Raw genomic sequence first — 21,322 nt, forward strand, 5'->3', positions numbered from 1 at the left:
TAGTTCGTTCTTTCTAAATGATCTGGTTTCTCTTGCAGTAGGATGAACACCTCCGGATTTTACTTATAGAACTTAAGATGAAAAATTATATATATTTATCGAAAGTTCTATCAAAGTATTCAAGCTAAATAATACACAAACATCTGAGCATAAAGTTAGGACACATAAATTAAATGAACAAATCTTCATGCAGAAATCTAATCCTCGTCCTTTCATGTTCGACCAAACTCCATTGTGAAGCGTGTCTCGGTCGTCCCAATTTGCAAGTTACTTGTAATTAGAGAATCATGTAAACTATATTCTTGAATTTGTTTTATAGTTGACAGTTGATGCCTTTTCCTATTTTATTTAATTTCTCCCAGTAAACTTTAAACTACAAAAATTTACTGCTGTCTCATAATTTTCTTGAGAATGCACCACCATGGTTTTTTTTTCTGGAGACCACAATGACTTTTTTGCATTGCCTTATATATTCTTGCTAAATAGTTAACAATATTTACACTGTCGTCTTCTTCTATATTTGCAGTTCATGTTTAAGTGGTATCTAGAGTATGAGAAGACTCATGTTTAAGGAAAGCTTTGGAGTATAGAGAATAGTGGTGATGGAAAATACTTGTTTCTCGAGCTGAAATAACAGTTGCTACTTCATGAATCAAAAAATGAGTTTGCAGCTAATCATCATTTTGTGAAGCCCATCCCATGAGCTTAAACTGGAATTTCTCATAAGATTCTGTAGGACCGTCCTCCCATACTTGGCCATGTCTAACAAATAGCAGTTTTTCTTGTTGTATATGGCCAATATAACCAATCATCCGAGACACGAATTTGAAGTGGAAATTTTATAATCCAGTGCTGTCTTCAGGTATAATTTCCACACAAACTTGTACCTCCTACAGCACCTAAAGCAAATAGCAACAAGGAGTCAACATCTTGAGTCTTCTCCGTGTATTTTTTTAATGCTTATGGCACTCATCTTTTCGTCAGTGGGGTTACTGCTTGATCTTGTTTACAGTCTAACACCAGCATCAATCCTGCGTACTCATTAGATTAAGAATTAGAGTCAGACTTTCTCTTGCTTATATGACCAAATGATATTGATAGGCTTCACCTAGCCATTAAAATGACCCCTCTTATTTCATATGGTAAAATATGATATTTCAACCTGGATTTATCTTGATGCAACTGTTGCCGAAGACAGCTTCCAAAATGCTTTAAGAGCAATGTCAGGAGGATCAGAGTCCAAACCGATCCCAGGAACAGTTCAAACTCTAAATGACAATTTGAGTGACAGAAAGTAGAAAGAAAGTTTAAGTGCTTGGACAGTGAATACAGGTGCAAATGCTTGGAGAGTTGGATATAACAACAGCATTTAATGTATACATAGAGATAAAAGGATAACAAATCATACGTAGTGATGCAGGTCCTCTGCAATGCCCTAGCTTCTAAAAGGTCCCCCAACAGTAGAGGCACCTGCCCAAGGATGCTCTACTGCCCTTCTAGTTTTGCAAGGCTTCCTCCTGGATCCAAGGCTTCTAGAAATAATCTGGCTCACTTTTGTATATGAATGTCGCATGAAAGTCCACTGCAGATGAAGATACTTCCATGCGCCAGCTGCACTGGAGGCCCTTATTTCTAGGATACGCAGTTGAGCTGCATGAGCCCATTTTAAGTGGGACTCTGATGTGTGCTCATATAGTCGTCCAGTCCAATGCAGGGGAAAGGACTCAAAACGGGACAGCTTAGTTAAGGGCACAATGAACTCGCTCCAGCAGCCGAACAACCCGATTGACAGAGATAAACAAATGCTGCGTCTCTGAAGTTGAAGCTCTCGTACTCTGCAAGCCAGATGATGCAAGCACAGCTTCTTGCTGCATGCTAGTTAGCTCCAAGAACTGGGCAAGCATGTCTCCATCAAGCATGGTTGGCACTCCCACCTGCATTGCAGCATTAAATATTGATGAAATATAAATCAAATACATGATGGGATTGTAGATGCTAAGCCACAGGAAATAATAAAGCAACCATATCAGAAAGAAACAGGAAGCATTCGGAGTCTAGTACAGTCTTGTAATCATACCGGTAACCCACGCCCACGGAATTCCTTGTGGTCATTTCCTAGGATTGGAGCAGTCAATGGATGAACTGCAAGTCTAGCTTGAACAGCTTCTAACAATTCGTGCTCCTCACTGCATGATCACATCATACTATCAGGGATTGACATAAGCAGATCAGAAACGAAAACCCAAGTCCTCAATGAGGAATTGTCTTTTATGTAAGTTATCATCAAAAAGCTATCTAGGATGAGAAAACAGAAAATAGCAGCCACTTCCAACAAAACTACAGCACAATGACAACCCCCTAAAACAAGGAGATTTTTTGATGAACTTAAAAGCAACAAGATGTGCAATACTTATTTCATACGGTTATCATGCCTTATTATACCTCATTCTCCAACCGTTCTATTATGCTATGATGGTGGACATGCATACTTTTTACAGGCATAAATGCCCTTCATTATGTGGATCGAGTCCCTATTGAACTCAAATAGACAAGAGTCCTTTACCTTCTTTAACATGATCACATCCCCCTCATCTTTGCTACGGCTGACAACCTTCTTCCTTCCTTCTGGCCAACTAACAAGACCTAGCTTTTCTCGAGCTTCTCAATAGCACTAACAATCTCTTAGGCTTATAAGCAACCCTTTCCCACTATGCTATAACATTAAATAAATGCATGATTTTTTCCAATATATTTCCCACTCTAAACATGTCAAGGAAATGAAAACTAATGTCTAATTCTATGGCAAATGTGCATCAAATTTTAAACAGTCTGTCATTTATTTGAGAACGTGGTGTACACATTGAAGGAAACCCTTTGCTCTTGCCATGCTATATACAAAATAACAAAAGTAAAACCAACTGAGCAACTAATGAGGGTACAAGGAACAAATGCCCATATTATCCATCATGTTTAACACTTAAATAAACTCTGATGCCTATGACAAAACTAAGATCTTAACTGAAATAGTGCAAAGCATATACTGGTTGGACACGTTATGTTATTTTCAAAGCATGCATTTAAAAATATTTTTTCCTGGTATGATAATGGAGATACACGAAAACTAGGAATAATTAATTTTACCTCGTAATAGGAATGAGGATCCATACACTTCCAAGCAATGAACTTGCCACAACACTGTTGTAGGCTGATTCTAAGACTACCTCCGCACCGTCACAACCATTCAATACATCATCCACTGGAAGTTTGTACGAAAATGAAGCCTATAACCAATTAAGAAATTAAGTATTAAGAACATAATTTTGAAAATAAAGAGGATAAAGATACAAACACCCAACTCCTCACCAAAGTACAAATGAAATTATGCCTATTCCCCCTTTCAGCATTTCTTTATTGCAAATCACTGACAGTTAATACACAAGCTATTACAAAGACCCCACAGAGCTACAAGGACAATAAATGAAGCCTTGCAGAAACATGCCAGCTTTGTTTCATACAAATGCCAAACGAGTTGGGGGGGATAATTTTTTTAATTTCACATCGATTTTGTTTCATTTTCAAGTGTGGCCAGGTATATCACTGGAGAAAGCTATCACCATCCAAGAACATCAAGTAGAAAGATAAGCAAGTGCAGACCAGGTAGCTTCTGCTATTTCTCACAGTACCGAGGTTAGATATGTATCAAATTGAATTCATATTTCTACTCAGGCATATCCATTAACACAAAATTATATCCTCTCTTATTGCCAGTGATGGTTAATCATGCTCAGAACCATGTAGCTGTTTTTTCCCATTTCCTTGTCACCCAGCAATAGTTATCTCACTTTGTTTTTGCTTGGTGGAAAGATAGAGCAATTGTTCTGCAGAAACGTTAACAATTCAGAGAAGAACTTCATATAACATTTTATTCGGGAACTTCGGTCCAGTTTTAGGTAATATGCCACATTTAGAAACCAAGAGAACTTGCAAAAGTCAGTGAAAGAAATATTTCTGTACACGAAAACCATAATGATCAACTCAAATATTAATTCTTAAGACCAAACTGAGAAATTTTTATATAACAAATTATGAAGAAGGTTAGCAATTGACTTAAGCCACTTCTAATGGCTCAATTATAGGCTAAATCAAGCTTAAATCAAATGAAAAACAAATTCCCGTTGATCCCTGTTATTGCAAAAAACTTACGAAGAAGATTGGCCATTGACGTAGCCACTCCCAACAGCTCAATTATGGCTCAAACAAGCTTAAAACAAATAAACAACAAACTGTGGTTGATCCTTGTTATTGGGTCAAAATTAATTTTACCGAGTCTAAGCAAGCCCTAGCTCAATCAGGTTCATCTCTCGGAGTGTGCGTGCATGCGGCACACCTACACACACATAGTCAGCCATTGAAACCAATTATTAGGCCCTGATTTGAATCTAGCACAATTTAAGGGTATCAAGCTGTTTGAGATAGGCCTGTGCTCAGCTCAGCTCGCAATTAGATGATTAAGATCAATCAAATAGGAAGCAGCCCAAGCTTGTCCGGCACATTTCAACCAGCTAAACTATAAGCCCCTGTGGATCTCTAAATGCAATTTCTTTTGGAAGAGTGGATAGAAAGAGGAGATGTTTGCTCTATCTCCCCTGGGGTCCCTTGTTAGGGGTGGGGGGTGGTATTCTTTATAAGCAAAGCTTGATCAAGCACAGCTTGATACATCCCTAATTATGAACCTCAGTTAATTACATCCCTAACAATGGCCGAATATTCCACTTCTACGGGTCCCCAAGTAGAAGACATTGAACCTCAACTATTCTTATTTGGATTCTGTTGTCATTTTATGAATGCCACATCATGCTATATCAGATGGATGAAGCTAGTAAGGTCTCCTAGAAGAAACAGGTTGAAATGAATGCGACTCAGCCAACCACTTCAAACACTCAATATGAACGTAATTGAGATGGTTCAGAGACACTGCAATATCTGTTCTAAACAAAATAGTTTGGTCTTGACCAAACCTACAAAACTCACATGAATTCAGCACACACAGACAAGTATGTGTATACACATACACATTTATATAAACAATACACACACACACACACATATATATACACAGAAAGGCATATATACACATATATACAGATACACACAAACAGATGGATGGACAGACTCATGGCTGCGATATTATTAATACCTGGATTTCTCCAAAAAGATAGTATATAATTACTAATTTCTTGTGATTTGTGAAATAGTGAATCTGGTCTTAGATGGAAAAATTGATTTTAGTTCTTATTTCTGATAAGAGCATGGGCAGTTCTTATATTGTTTAAAAGTTATTCTGAGATATGGTAAGTTAAAAAAATCTTTTAATAAGTTTGGTTCATTTTTCCTTATTTATCTTTTGGACTCCTTGGAATCCCCTCTCTCATGACTCTTCCTTCGAAAAGGCAACATCATAGGGAGAAAAAAATGATACAGGAATTAAATGAAAAAAATGAATGAGAAAAACAGCATCTCGATTCCCTAACTCAATAAAAACTCGCATTCTCGACTATGTTGGGTTCACAGTCACTTATTTTTATTTTATTTATTTTTTGATATTTTCTGAAACTCCAATTCCAAAGTCTCAATCAATCAATTAAAAAACTCTGGGTGGAGTTAAAAATAGAAATATATCATGAATCCAAAAAAAGAGAGAAAAATATATCTTACACAAACCATTCAAGTTAAAACCAGAACTTAAAAAATAAACCAGATCCCAAAAAAATGGAATTACGTTCATTTTATAGTGTTTCCCCCAAGGTCCGCCGTACCGGTACCGGTCGGCGTACCGGTGGCCGGCCGGACCGGTACGGTACCGGTCCGGTCCGGTACGTACCGGCTGGTACCGGTCCCGTACCGGCCGGTACGCGGTGGTTTCAAAAACCACAGCGCGCGGCGCTGTGGTTCTAAAAAAAAAAAAAACCGTACCGGTGCGAACCGGCCGGTACGGGCCCGAACCGGCCGGTACGCACCCGTACCGGCCGGTTCGGATAAAAAATCGGGAAATACCGGTTTTTTATCCGTTCCGGTACCGGTCCACGCCCGGACCGGTACGTACCGGCCCGTACCGGCCGGTACGGGCCGGTACGGCATTCCATGGTTTCTCCTTTTCGTTCTTCTATTTTCCAATCAGAGTGAATTATTAGTTGTCTGCGTTTTTCTTTTTTCTTTTTTAACTTTCCTCTTGCAATACTGGCCGGTATTTTGGTTGTTTATGCCTTGTATATATCTTGGTCCTTTCCTTCTATATCCATCATTATTGGAGTCTGAATTCTTTTTATTTTGTTGTTTATGATATTTATTTTCCTTTCCCATTCATCTGATTAGGAGTTTTTTTTTATTTTCTTTTTATTTCCACTCATGCCACTTAGGAGCCTGATGTGTTTTTTGCCCTGTGAACCCAGAAGCTTTCCGTTTTCCATCTCATGTGATAACATGTAACAGAAAAATTGCAATGGACGGTCACAGCTATTGGGGGAGAGTTTCCATTATATATGTATCTACATATACACATACATATGTGCATATATATGTGTATACATGGACACACACACACATGATCTTTTTAATTATACACCTAACAGGCAAATCATTTCTTCTAAACGGAAATATAGCTTAAAAATCTATAAAAATCACGAAAGAAGTTACTTGCCCAACCTGTATGAATTTTCAAACCGACACAATTAGTAGTAAAAATCCCCAGACTAAAATTATCAGAAAATGTGCAGATTCTACTAGGCTACTGTTACTTCCAACTTATGCAAGACTTCAAAAAAAATCCAGGCTATTCCATTCCAGTCAAAATGAGAAAAATTCTACTGAAACTCAACCACGCCTGAAGATATCTAAGATATTTCCATCAATTCCAGATAATATATGGAACTAATAGTTACTAGTCAAAATTATACTAAATTTTTCTTCATGGCAAAAAAGGATAATGCTCAATATAATAATGTATCACTAATCCATATGCTGTAAGCTGTGAAGAAACATAGGAGATGCATGTCATCTAACAACATAAAAGTAACATACTAGAGTGGGCAAGATTTTTTTAATGAAACAAAATGGTCATCAAATATACCATTCAAGGTGGATTTCCATCTAGTTTGCATTATATGTACCACAGCAGCTCAAGCATGGCTTCCAAACAGCACGACCATTGTATATGCAAACAGCACAAAATCTCTAAAAATGTTTCCTAAATCTTTGACAATATAAATGTAACTATATAACTTTCCTGGCCTTCTGATCTCTGATATTTCTCGAAAACAAAAGTAGCATTAAATCCAAGCTCTAAATCAATTCATCAAAATCACCCTGAATTCTAGCTCTTTTTAATTCTACTTGGTCGAAGATTTAAGTTGATTGAAAAAACTAAGAGATATACATACATAAATACATACATATATATGTGTGTGTGCTTGTTTATATATCCATCATTTTCATTTTATACACAGCCAATTCATTTATCAAAATTCAAGAGAACCAATAATAAGATGCAAGGGATTGGATTACCTTCTGGATGCTCATAACAGTCTCTCCCATGTAAAATGAACAATTTAGCGCTAGGTTTTTTTCTGGGCTTCCATTCACTGCAATATAAAACCAAAATAAGCATCAGCATGACGTTGTCCCCAAGTATGATATGCCCAACATGTAAACAATAAACTTCGCGAGTAGCTGAGGATTAACAAAACCAGAATGGAAAGTTACACTTACGCATTATTATGCAAAAAGGGCATTACAAAGTAATTAGATGGCAATGGAATGCAAAGGAACAAAAAAAACAATTGTAGCTTCTATCAATATTTTACAGACTCATCCTTACTCGCATAATTCAGCATTTGGCTTAGATTGCTTAGAACACCTTTAATTATAATATGCTACACTGCAAACTCTTGAATTCGGGCCATGAGAGGCCCACTCCAAATAGTCTCAGAGAATTTCCCATAGAAACAAGAAAATCAAAGCAGCAGTCTGCAAAAGCAATTTTTCCATAAGGATAATTAAGGTGAAGTAAAAGTTTTGGTGACTCATGCAAAGATAGTTACCTGGGAGGGTCAGATGTACGCAGCCCCACCAAAGATCCAAGCATTGCATGAGTCACCTGGGAGAATTTTTACATTTATCTCTTGCTTGGTATCATAAGGATTCACCTGAGATCAAGTTATCTTCTAAGGTTGAGAAAGCAGTTCTGGTTTATTGATTGTACTGATATATGCTCATATATATAACTTGCAAACACATAATGTTCATTTAATGCTGCTTACAGAATCAGAGGATACAGTGGTTTGTGTGTTAGAAGAGTGGACTCTGGCATGTGTTATGCGCATGATAGAGAGGATGTTTTGATGGAAGGAGAGGATGCGTACATCTGACCCTCCCTAGACCCCATATGTAGTGGGAGCCTCGTGCACTAGGATGCCCATTTTTCAGAGACTTTCTGCTTGTGAGAACTTTACAAAGCGAAAGGTCATGTTTAATTGTGGATTATATTTAGCCCTGGATACAGGTAAAGTAAGGGACAAAAAGGGGGTCAAATGGAGGAATAATGAGGAATAAGTCTATTTTACAATTTTCACAGAATAAACCTATTCTATTTCAAGGGATAAACGAGTAACAACACGAAAAGTTACCCTGCACCAACTTTTCTTATTCCAGCACCAAGTAATGGTGTTTAGCAGGACAGGACCTAATAAAATGGAAGAAGAAGTCACGCTCACGCCCAACCATTCCAGTTTATTTTGCAACCAAATGTTGCCAAAGAGAATGCTGGTCCTGGGTTACGTTAGGCCTCCTGAATTCAGAGATCCATGAGATCTGACTTTAATTTTCCCCTATTTTCCAAAACCAAAATATATTTCTCAAACCACTTTCTAATTGGTTTTATAAATTAATCATCTTCGTCTGCAAATCTAATTGATCTAGTACAAGGAATTTGAACTTCAGGTGAAAATTCTAGCAATTTTTCATAAAGTTGTGGAGTTATATTTTGTCTTGGTTCTTTTAGAAACATGCTTTGCAGTTTTCGCACACCCCTGCATTTGTCAACTTTTAGAATTCAGATTGTCATGTGTTAGATTGCTTTTCACATTGAAAATGATGAAGCACACATTACAACATTTTTACATTTCCATGTTTCTTTTAGAATTTTTAAATAGTCTTAACAAAAACAACAAACTTTATATAACTCCGATCTCAAGCAATATAAAATGCTTTAACATGTTTTTATTTTCTTTACTTTTGTTTATCTTTATATCCAATAATCAACTAATATTATCTTTTAGATTTTTTTTTTTATTTTTCAGCATCGCACAGAGAGAAGAGAGAGAAAATACCATTTATATGCATCCGAAGGAAACAATAACACCAATGCAGAGAATGAAAAGAACAAGAGAATATATGACATCATTATGAGTAGTTTTCAACAGAAGCATTTTTATCTGCTCGAGTCAACAAGTAGAAGCATTTTGGGGAGGAAAAAAAAAGCAAGCAAACTTTTCATTTTATTGCACATGTATTTTCAAGGATAACAAAGACAATTTTATTGCACATGTATTTTCAAGGATAACAAAGACAATTTTATAGCACAAACTGACAAGACCAGTTTAAAAAATTGCATGAGACACAAAGATGTAAAGCATCATATACCTTCTAAGTTATTTGTGCATGACAGAACAGATATATTCCCTCTACGATCTGATACTACAGCAGTGTCACAATCCATAAGAGCACAATCAGCAACCAACCTCTGAACAGGATCAGAATATAATAGCTCCAGTTTCTTAAGATCCTAAAAAAAAGAACCGACATGGCAAAGCTTGTTTAACCCAAGGAGCCAGAACCTAGACTAAAAATGGACCCAAAAAAAAAAAATCCAAACCTTGAAAACATTTTAATTATGAAAGGGAAAAGTAAATTATGTTGTAGGACACAAAAAAACATGTCTTAATGAAGATTTCAGAAGATACAGCATACCTCATGATAAGAATAGAAAAGGATACCATCACGACAGTCACCAACTGCTATTCTAGTAAAATGAGTCTTCAAACAAGTTATAGTAAAGCGTGTCCTTGCCAAAGAAAACCTTCTCAACCGCTGAGGATTGTCATTCACAAAACCATAAACAAAGAGCTGTTGAAGGAAAGGTTATCCATTAGCTAAACTCATATAAGTTGAGAGAGAGTGTGTGCGTTTGTCATATTCACTGCCCTTAACAACAAAACTACATGGTTCCTCACATGAGCTGCAAAATTAATATCAGTCCAGTTACAGGTGAGAACTTATCCCGACAGCTATTACCTTAGTATTCAAATTAAAACTTTCTCTAATCATCTATCATCTTGAAAATGATATCTTACAATATTACCCGCAGATGCCACGACATATCGGTCAAGATATGGACAAACAGAGAGTACAGCACCAGATAATGTATTTTGAAAAATTAACCGCAACTGCACTGCTCCCATTTCTTCAAGTTGAATTCCTTCACAGCAAGTATCATTCGGACTGCTGCAAAGACTGCTGCTTGATAACTGTTCAGTTGCATAACCAACAATCTCATGGAATGGTGAACCAACTCGGGATGAAGAATTCAAAGTTGAACAGTAGATCAACGAGCTGCCTTCTGAAGAACTTTGTGCACTATCCAAGCTCAGCACAATCAAGCGTCCCTTGGCACTGTTGCAATCACAGTAAGGTTAATCAACTGATTAAATGTTATAAAACTGCATTCGCTCGATAATAATATTTCATGAAGGTAAAAAAGTCTTAATGGTAACGGAGGAGGATTAGCACTAGCAACAAATATTACCAAATATATCATACAAATTATGAACTCTTCTGATGAAACTTATAACACAGCTGTGCAAATGATCTAAATTTACATAAAAAGGTGTCAAAAAAAATGCTGGGAAAGAAATAAGAAATGATGGCAGGTGAACAGCAGATGCCGTCTAATATTTTCTCATGTCAACTACAGTTGCCTGTGCAATACACTCCCAAGCAAGCAGCAGCAGCAGTTGGCATGAGAAAAAAAGCATAAACTGGACCTTGCACACCAGCATACAACCTGTCGAGATGACCACATTGCCCCTGTTTTTAAAGGGTACCAAGTGCATAAGTGTATAGTGGCTCTACATGCTGATGAACATGCATTTTTTGCAGCTGGAAGAGGAAAGGACAAATGAGAAGAAACAGTCCTGGAAACCAACCTTTCAGCTTCACCACTAGGCATAATAGTCCTGCCAGCAGACTGACTGGTCCCAACAACCAACACTTGCTCATTTCCTACCCTCACTATTTGCATGCATTTTGCTGTTTCCCCAGGTTCACACTTAAATTTTGAAAGCAGTGTCCCACTGAGAGGATCTACACGGCATATGTCTGACGAGCATGTAGCATCAGTTAGTCCAGTCCTCATCACCAACAATGTTTTACTTTCACTATGATATAAAACTTTCCGTGGTGTGCCTCCAATGGGGAACTTCTGCACATTTAGTCTCTTGCTATGAACCATTTCAACCTGCAAAACAAAGAAATCAACAATAGAAACATAATATTGCTTCTATGAGAATATAGGTCGAAAACACAAAGGTACAGTAATAACTAAGAAGTGATCGGCAATAAGACCAGTCTGTGTCTTCAATAATGAATGACAAGCAGCTTGTGCTTTAATACTAGAATAGTTACTTCAGAAGATGATATTATTCTTCTGCCACAGATCTGGTTAATATATATACATAATATCTGACAACACAATGATATGTCTGCAACTTTCATTTGGAAAAGTTCTATTTATTGTATGGATTTATTTTAGGATCTGTGATTAAATTTCCTTTTGGGGATTTTTTCAAGATTTAGTAATAATATTTTTCATGATATGTGTGTCTTGCTTGAGTAGTACACAGTTGTGCGTAATTTCCTAAACTTGAGCAATACATTTATATAAGACTAGGACTTCACACAAAAGCACAAGTCCAACACTACCCTATAATCCCCCCTATCATCTCTAGCCACTATTCACTATACCCAGCCCCTGAGGGGAAACCTTTTTCAAAACATGGGATGAAAGGAGGTGCATCCTAATGAGGTTTGGAGGATAAGAGCTCACTTTTCCACATTTGTGATCTTGCAAAGCCTCTATTAAATGCTCTACTACCCTGAAATTGTCAGAGAAAACATGTATTTTTCTATCTCATGAATTAACATTAATTGCATTCTTGTGTTTACATTGATCCATTGCACATGCATGTTCACCGCAGGCAAGCCATGCCAGATATGCAGGGGGGGGAAACCTACTTTTGTTTCTTTGCTCACAAGGAAACAAACCCTTGATTTTCAGCACAGTCTACACTTGATTCCTGACACTTCTAACTATTCTTATTTTAAGCATGATTAACGACAAAAAAAAAAAAGTTATTCTAAAATCAACCTTGATGCAGTGACAGAACATTTGTGAATTGCTCACTTGGAGGACCATGTCAGAGATGCCAGGAGGAAATCCAAATTCTTTTCTTCCAAGCATAAGGAGCCAAGTTCTCAATCCCATACCTACACCTGCTTCTAATGCTTCTTACTGCTGAAATATTCTTCTAAAACCAAACTTAGCGCAATAAAGACTATGGTACATAACCCACCTGTGGGACACCACGTACTATTGGTAGTAAAAACAAAATCACCTAAATTGCAAAAAAAGGCAATTGTTACAAATTTGGCATGTATTTTTTAAGTTACTTCCAGTAAATATACTTACAAGAAGCTCCTCCTTCAATGCACTTTTTTAAAAAAAAAAAAATACAATTGATTCCCTATTCTTGCAGAAACTGCTCCAATGTATGGTTGGGTTCAGGCTACCAGATGTTACTAAAATCTTAGATTTTCACATAGAATTAAGCCAACATAACAAGGACATACAAAAGGACTAGAAGAGAAATGAAAAATGGAAGTCTCACAATCACAACGTAAATTGGTAACCATTTGTATTTAAGTAACTTAAAGGATGTTTAATGAATTAAAGATAATTTCCAGTTATTTGGTCAAGACATATTTGGTTTTCAACCCATGCTAGGTGAGAATGTACCATTTCCTGTGGTTAGCTATTCCATACACTTCCATATTTATCTAACGATATCTAAGATAACATTTTCCCATAATAAAGTTGCTCAAATACAATACAAAAAATCCCAAGAGGCTATGGAGATGCATTTGGATGAATACATGGTTATTATATGAATCATTCAACAAAAACATGACAGCGTATGAATAGGTTCTAAACTAGTTGCATTACAAAGCATTCAACAAAAACAGCGTGCTGAGGAATGTGGGTTGTACCATGTACTGTGTTCCCATGATATGAATGCTCTTATATACTCAAAACCTTGATCAAAAATATGTTACCTACATCCTCATAGATTCTTTAAAATGGTGAAACCAGATTGCTCCAAAATCCAACATATTAAACAGGGGGGAAAAATAAGGAAACAAAGGAAATGAAATCTAGTTATACCTATTAGCTAACTACAAACTGTCTAAGAAGCATCACATGTACTTGGAAAAACCTTTGCATTGTTACCAAACTTAGATGAGCTTGATTTTCTAAGTTAGAGGCCTAAAGGCAGTTCACTTGTCTACTCTATTACAATTGAAATTCTTGTGGTTGGACACATCCTCGGCTCAGCTCCACTTTCTTTTATTGTTACTGTGTTTGTCTTTCGAATAGTGTCTTTGCTCCCTGTCTCCCACTTCACTAGTTCCTTCAACATACCCACCATGGGTGGTCAATACATGCCCCAATCTAGAGTACATGATATGAAGTATATCCTGCAGCAAACTAAGTTAGCCCAAGCATCAAGAATCAAGATTATTGACTATAATAGGTCATTTCATAGATTACGAGAAATTTAGAACCTCTTTAGCTACCCAAGACGGTCTTACTTCAAGTTCATATTATATCGATACATGCATTTGGTTTGAATAATTGCATTTATAAAATATGCTACCTTTTTTTTTACTTTTCGTATATGATCTTGACAGATGTCTTACAGATTTGTGCAATCGTTTTTGAAGTATTATATATAAACAGCATTGATACATCATTAACTTTGATTACTAATGAAACTCAAAGTATGCATACATTCACACCATGTCCAAATCTATACAGCCATGTTGTTACATCGTATTTGTAGAGTTCACAGAATCCAACATCCTAATCAAGTGGCAAGCCCTGACACTGCTATTGGCAGCCATGCAGCATGGCAAACAATATGCATTAGATGGAACTAATAAAAATATGACATCAAATAGTATTCCAGTACCAAACCTTTAATTGTTGAAAAAAAAAACAAAATTACAATTTCTGAATCTTCCAAATTTCATTTACATATATGATACCACCAAATGATGTATATTTACCATGCATTAGACAGAACTAATAAATTTACAACATCAAATACTACTAGTTGTTTGCATGTTCCGTTGTGCTCGTAGCAACCAAGAAGATAATTTGGCACTCGGCAGGGAAAACTGTACCAACCAATCAATACCTAAGTGTCACGCTTATGGAGTTAATGAAGAGGGATCTAGATAGAGTTCAGAAGGCCTACAAATGAGCAGAAATAATCTCAAATGTATATTTTGGCAGTTCGTAGATATACATTATATGTAATGATAGGGTAAGGACAAGCATATAGCTCAAAAGGAAATGAAAAAGGCCTATTCTTAGCAATTTAAAACAAAATTAAAATTAGTACATAGGGTTCTCACCAAATGTAAGCTGTTCTCTGCAACAAATAAAATTCCCTTGGGGCAGTCGACAGAACACACCGGGGTCACATGAGTTGCAGGCTGAAACGAAATAGATGTATATGCAAGGCTGTGTCGTGCGGAATGCAATAACCAAGGCCTATCACTGAGAATAATAATGTCTGCATCAAGTGAATCATGCAGAGATACCAAAAATACAGGAGTAATCCCAATGCGACGGATGGCAATCAATTGTAAAGGAACTGGCACAGGGTTTTCAGCATTCTCCATCATCTTACCAAGTGAATATGTAGACATGGTTTTCAGTAAGGAACTTTCAACTTCCCTAAAGCAAGAACTACCAAATTGGCCCTGTCTGTTTGATTCTAACTGGGAAAATGTAGAGATTGCAGGCCACTCAAACCGAAGTAGCATTCCATTTCTCAGACCTGAAAGAACATAGGGCCGATCAATTGATACAAGTCTAACATCTTCAGGGATGCAACCACTAATAGGGCTTCCCAGTATATTATTTATTGAGATGCTTCCAATAGCAAGGACTCTGAAGGCTCCTTCAGGGGAAAATGAAAGAATTTCCACTGACGGTTTATGTGTACCAATGACAAAAAGCTTCCTGATTTCAACTTTACTTGAGAGACTGGCCTCATGATCCTTGTGAGACAATCTAACTTGTGAAGCTAAAAGCTCATGGTTGACATGTCCTCTTGGTATAGATATGCAAGATACTTCATGCTGCAGTCTCACATGCTGAATCTCAAATATTTCATAATGATAAGCTGAAAGTGATCTGACCCCAAGGATATATAGAAAACAAGGATTAGAAGTAGCTAAAATTATCAGATTGCATCCAACTGCACCCATGCTGATGGTCACATTATCAGGATACCAATAGGTGCAAATTGGTGCAGAAAGAGGGATACCTTCAGAATGAGCAAATGTAGTGGGCAAACAAAGTCTTACACCAGTCCTGTGAATTTGCACAAGCAACCCATCAGCCACCATACCGCAGGCCAAAGTGCAAACATCAGACTGAAAACCAATAGCATCACTGACATCAATAAAGCTTAAACCAACTGACAGTACTCTAGTTTCTTCAACAAAAGACAACACAAGAAAAGAATGGTAAGAATCACTTTCTTTCATCCTCAGTGTCCATGTACCAGTTACTCCTTGATAAATCGGGGCAGTCCTTAAAAGCTTTTCTACACTAATACCACTTCGAATAATTCTTAATGATCCCTCAGGACTCATTCCACAACAGGCAAACATTTGATCCTGTTTTTCATCATGGTAATCAGCAACAGATAAATCCAGAATTGGTGCTATGTTTTGAATGGGACTTCTGTAAAGCAACCTACCATGCTCCAACTTGAGGACCATCCCATCTCCCATCTCTACAAGCCCTGCAATTAATCCACCATTGACCCATAGCAGCGCCTTGCAAGGCAAACCCTTGTAGAGACAGTCAGATAAATTAACTCTGACTCCCTCGGTGTCGACATTAATTTCAATTATATACAGTTCCCCTGTGTCCAAACAAAAGATCAACTTTGAACTCATTGACTCACCAGGTTCCCAACTCCATGAACACACATGCTTGCGATATAAATTTCCTTTACCACTTCCACTATCAATGCTCATAGGGTCATCATCCTTGACCATACAATCAGCAGAATCTCTCAATTCTAGCAAAGCACAAGCAGCTACATTAAACATACCTTCATCATCAACATCAAGTCCTCTACATGATTCCTCGATAGAATTTCGCTCTTCAATAACACTAGGTAAATTTAAGTTAATCCTGTGAATACATAAGATATTTTCTGGGTCTCTAAGATCCATTAAAAGCACATCACCGGTCCTAAACAGAAATGCAAAGCCAGAAAGATGAGGCACCGCAGATATACTAAGTGCAAGAGGTCCAGGTTCTGGAAATCGAGAAAGAAAATGAATAGTATGTGTCCGAGAGTTACATCCAAACAACATCAAGTCATTCATGGCAGAGACTTTCCTGCAGTGAAAATTTCAAAACCTTCTGCAGTCAGATATGTTCAACTCTTAATGTAGACATTGTATCAATAACATTGAAACAGTAGACAAACTCCTACAAAGGCAATCTCACACAATGTCAGTGGAAAAATGGCACCCAGAAACACAATGCAACCAAACCACACCTGTGCATTATTATTGCCAATACAGGATCATATCCTTCCATGCTTAGATGACTGGTGCCATTTGAAATGAAGCTCATGCTCCAAATTGTACCACGGATGCTAGTCATTGATGTATCCCTTGTAGTGCTCATCTCTCCTTCATTTTCTGGTGGATAGAAGATTTTCTGAAATTATGACATGAGATCTTCAAAATCTGAAATGAGTACTATAACATATTAGATGGACCAGACTTAAGAAATTGTTCAGTCTACACATAATACACCATTTAGGTTGATCAACTGATTCACAATTACTGACCTCACCAACAACATTGCTTTCAGCAGATTTAGACACAGAAAACAGGGCAAATCGGTCTTCATATGCACTAACAGCAACAAAAGAACCTCTGAAAAACAAAAATGAAAGCTAAGTGATTTCCAGTATCGACTTGAGGCGCTGAAAAAGGGATGCCATTAACCTAAACCTAAGAAATGAAGAGAAAAACATTTTCTTTTTTAACATGAGTAGACATCCTATTTCCAAAGATAAGTACCTACCACAACTACCAAGATTGAAATACTTCACCATGCTCGTTCAGCATTAAAACAACAAATATGAAGACACTGTGAAATGAAAACATTGCTATTGGAAATTAGAGTCCAACATTTTCAGAATACTTAAACAAAAAATGTATGAAGTTTTTAAAACCGAATTAAATACCATTAAGTTTATTTCATCAAAAAGAAGGAAAAAAAAAAACATGTCTACGAATACATTGCTACAGGACCTGAGCTTGAATAATGTCATTTCCAAAATACCCTTTGCATATACAGCTAGATACTCTGCTAACACAGTTACTGGTTGCTAGTTATATAGCAGAGGAGCCAAAAAGCTTATAGAGACTCATTAGAGAGTATCCTTGTACCTTAGTCATTGCTAGCCAAATTCGTAACTGTACCATTCAACAGTGACAATTTATAAAATATTTTATTATTTATCTGACATCCTTGATTGATTCAAGCTCAGCAAGCAATTTATGTCTAGCTTCCCACCTCCATTCCTACCCCCAAAACACAAATTCAAGTTTCACCTTTTATTATTTCAGTTGTCCCTCATCATTTTATCCTATGTTAGGGCAAGTTTTTATTCTAGCTGATGACACTGTTCTTGATATGTTATGATATTTTTCCCTGCTCATACCGCTTTAAAAGTTACATCATACACATGGTGTCCTACTTGCACCGTTCAAGTGCACTTACTTGCTCATACATGGAACCGACCCCGATGAAATCATTCATTCATCTCAGCAATTATGACTCATGCTTCTAAATATTGGAGCCAGAGATTGTATCCCATACCTATGTAAACTTATGGAGACTTAATACGTATGATCGGCCCACACATGTTCAACCCAGAGAGGTAAATTCAGTTACCATTTATCCCTCTCCATGTCAGAAACCTTTGCTACTCCTTGCAGAACCCAACAACATATTGTTGATCTGGAAGTTCATACAATAGCAATGAATCATGGGATTATTGCTGTCACCTTGAGGAGGTTTAAAATATAGTTTATGCTATGTTATAATGGATAAATAATGTTAATACATCATAATTAGACTGGGAATAATTAAACACATGTTAATAGTCAGTTAATGCAGAGTGAAATCCAATACAAGTCATTTGACCACCTCGTTATGAAGGAGTTCAACTAGAATGTGCCAAGTCTTCCCCGTACGAAATGCCTACTGCCGAGTATTTTAGAAAACTGATTTCCAAAGAGAAAATAAAACAGAAGAAAGGTCGGGAAGAAACTTACTCAGGATGAACCACTAACATTCTTCCCAATTGATGTCTCGAGTTTCCTGGTTTGGATAATTCAATGTGCGTCATCGCAAAGAACCTATACCAAATTAGCGTACACCAATAATTAATTATAGTTCACCTTATGAAAGAAATTTAGTGGAAGTGCACACACCTCAAGATAATAAAGATATATCTCGTAGCAAAATGGATTAACAATCACATTTGAAGAATATAGGGCAAGCTAACCTGTGCATCTCCGAACAAAAGGTAAGAAAAGAAAGCTTTCCAGAATCTGAAAGAACAACTAAAAGGTCTTTCCCTTGTTCCTGTAAGACATAAGCAGCATTTTATCAAGACAATGGATAGAATTCTTTATACACAAATAAAATATTGTGTATGATAATGTATTTATATGTTAATGCCTCAAAACAAAGCCGCTAGTTCATAAAATAAATGCTATGGAGCATAAATTACAACGAAACCTGAGGCATAGCGTCACGAAATTTCTCATTCCACCGCAGTACAGCAAGATCTTTTATCGTGCCAAATACACTTTGCTCACAGATTGATTGCACAATTCCATCTTCGCCGACTACTACCAATTCAAGTGATGTCTCCTGAAAACATTTGTACATTACAAAGAATGGTCACTATAAGCATCAATAATGCTTTCTCTTACAATCAAAACTTACAGAGGAAAGAGGGCATTGAATGGGCTATGTTTCTTTTAGCAACACACAATTTCATAATAAACATTCATTTGCTTAAGTTGGTCATCGAAGTGCCTGGTGAGTTGTGACAATTTCAGTCTTTAAAACTTCTGTAATATAGTTCTGTGAGTGAACTATGGCAAAAAAAGACATTTGCATGCGTGCAATTATAATATCACATGGCACTCAGCAATCAAAGTCCAATAACTAACACCAATAGCCAGTTTTACACTGGACCAGATATTGTTGGCTGAAATAAATAGCACCGCCCGGGGGGTTACATATCCTATTGGAAAAATGAACGGTTTACATATCCCCATCGTACAAGCCATAGTACTAATACCTAAAGCAGTGAACCAGATACCTACTACAGGCCAAGCAGCCAAGAAGAAATGTAAGGAACGAGGGGGGGATGGTCGCGCCTTTGATTTTGTTTAAGGGCTGCTCGCCCTACTTAAGTACCAAAGGCTTTCGGGGCTTACACCCCAGTAGCGCCCTTAGAATCTAATAATTAACCTACATAAAACCAGCATCACACCCTATGTTTCTATATCTTGTGAGCAAAAAGGGGCAGCAACAAGACAGTTCCTGGTTTAGGCAGCAAGGAGTAAATTATACTGTGCTTGGATTTTCATCTCAAGTCAAATTTCGAAGATTTTATGCCTTTAAGAGTCTGAATACCCTCACCTTCTTCAGCAACTTGGTTCAACGTTATAAGAAACGAACAAATTACAATGGCACAACAACATAAGAAGGGCAAACAGAATTAATTAAGGCGGCATATACAATTATTCATGAAATAATACCAAAGTAAAACGAATCAAAGTGAATAGAGAGCAGATAAAGATAACTGCTAGCGGGGCTTTGTGAATCAAGGATTCATGAAGAAACAACCGCTAGTACACATTAAGAACATGACCGAAGGAGAAACTGGTATGAAGAGGACCATGGTTGAGTTCGAGAAAATCAAAGATCTAGATCAAAAAGGGGTAAGGAGGCACCTTTCCGAAGACGACGTCGAAGGAGGAGGGGGAGCGGAGGTGGCCTTGAACGGCCTGGAGGACGGCGCTTCCCCTGAGGACGCACTTGGCCAGGTAGTGGACGCCGACGCCGCCGCCGCCGACCGGGGCCTGCGGCCACGACTGGCTTCCGGCTGGCAACTCCTCTTCCTCCATCCTCGCCATCGCCTCTCTCGATAGATCGATTGATCTCCGGAGGAGGGGAGGGTTTCGATGGAATGAGAGTTAGGGTTCGGTTGGTAAGAAGCTGGAAACAAACTTCGGGCGAAAGAAATACCGGCTTGGACTGGTAGGAGGCCCCCGTTGCTGTCCACTTAGATCACGCTGTCCATCGAAATCATCATCCGTCCATTCGGACGGGCCCCGTGATGCTGGATTACTTCGGGTCCCACCGTACAGGCGTAGTCACAGTCACGGTGAGTCGCGCGGATTCCCTCTTCGCGGCTTCAAGTTCTCACCTATTTGCGTCCGATTAAAAATCATCCACCGTCCATTTACAGCAGTTCATGTACATACCGTCCGCTAAGAAATGGGAAGAGTTGATCGGTTCATGCCCATAAGAATTTCTCGTGCTACATGGCAAGGGGATTGATGCAACCGATCAAAGCATGTTCAATGTCTATTAGACAAGAGAGGAAATCAAATAACCCCATATTTCTGAAACTGCCTTGGCCTCAGTGAGTTGTATCTCACCCAGTAATTTTCAATTATATTTAAGCTTCTTTCTAAATGATGGAAATTAACTGCTTATTGGGTTACCTTTTTGTTGGAATGATAAAAATGAGTAAGAACAATTATCTACTTCTAAATTTAGAGTTTCGTCCCTTTT

The 21,322-nt window shown here is 37.6% G+C and overlaps 1 protein-coding gene across 10 annotated transcripts; it reads right to left on the bottom strand.

The window, feature by feature from the left end:
* Window positions 1-1,185: 1,185 nt before the first annotated feature.
* On the bottom strand, window positions 1,186-20,830 carry LOC103712080 (splicing factor 3B subunit 3). 10 transcript variants are annotated; one of them, XM_039117337.1, is made up of 15 exons: window positions 20,476-20,787; window positions 19,247-19,381; window positions 19,011-19,090; window positions 18,778-18,861; window positions 17,280-17,367; window positions 16,983-17,146; window positions 14,809-16,819; window positions 11,259-11,569; window positions 10,407-10,725; window positions 10,024-10,179; window positions 9,697-9,838; window positions 7,561-7,637; window positions 3,142-3,281; window positions 2,078-2,186; window positions 1,186-1,934 (listed from the first exon to the last, which is right to left on the bottom strand). In XM_039117337.1, exons 1-15 carry the CDS (start codon window positions 20,656-20,658, stop codon window positions 1,740-1,742), a joined length of 4,194 nt encoding a protein of 1,397 aa, XP_038973265.1. In that variant the 5' UTR covers window positions 20,659-20,787; the 3' UTR covers window positions 1,186-1,739. The 10 variants fall into 10 exon arrangements, 7 of the variants coding, with proteins under 7 accessions (XP_038973265.1, XP_038973267.1, XP_038973269.1 ...); XM_039117339.1 differs by lacking the exon at window positions 20,476-20,787 and adding an exon at window positions 17,519-17,584 and having other exon boundaries at window positions 19,247-19,383; XR_005507525.1 differs by lacking the exons at window positions 1,186-1,934; window positions 2,078-2,186 and adding an exon at window positions 8,097-8,201.
* Between the last annotated feature and the right edge of the window lie 492 nt (window positions 20,831-21,322).

Source organism: Phoenix dactylifera, unplaced genomic scaffold, assembly GCF_009389715.1.
Source record: "Phoenix dactylifera cultivar Barhee BC4 unplaced genomic scaffold, palm_55x_up_171113_PBpolish2nd_filt_p 000204F, whole genome shotgun sequence".
In the NCBI taxonomy this organism is placed as follows: Eukaryota; Viridiplantae; Streptophyta; class Magnoliopsida; order Arecales; family Arecaceae; genus Phoenix; species Phoenix dactylifera.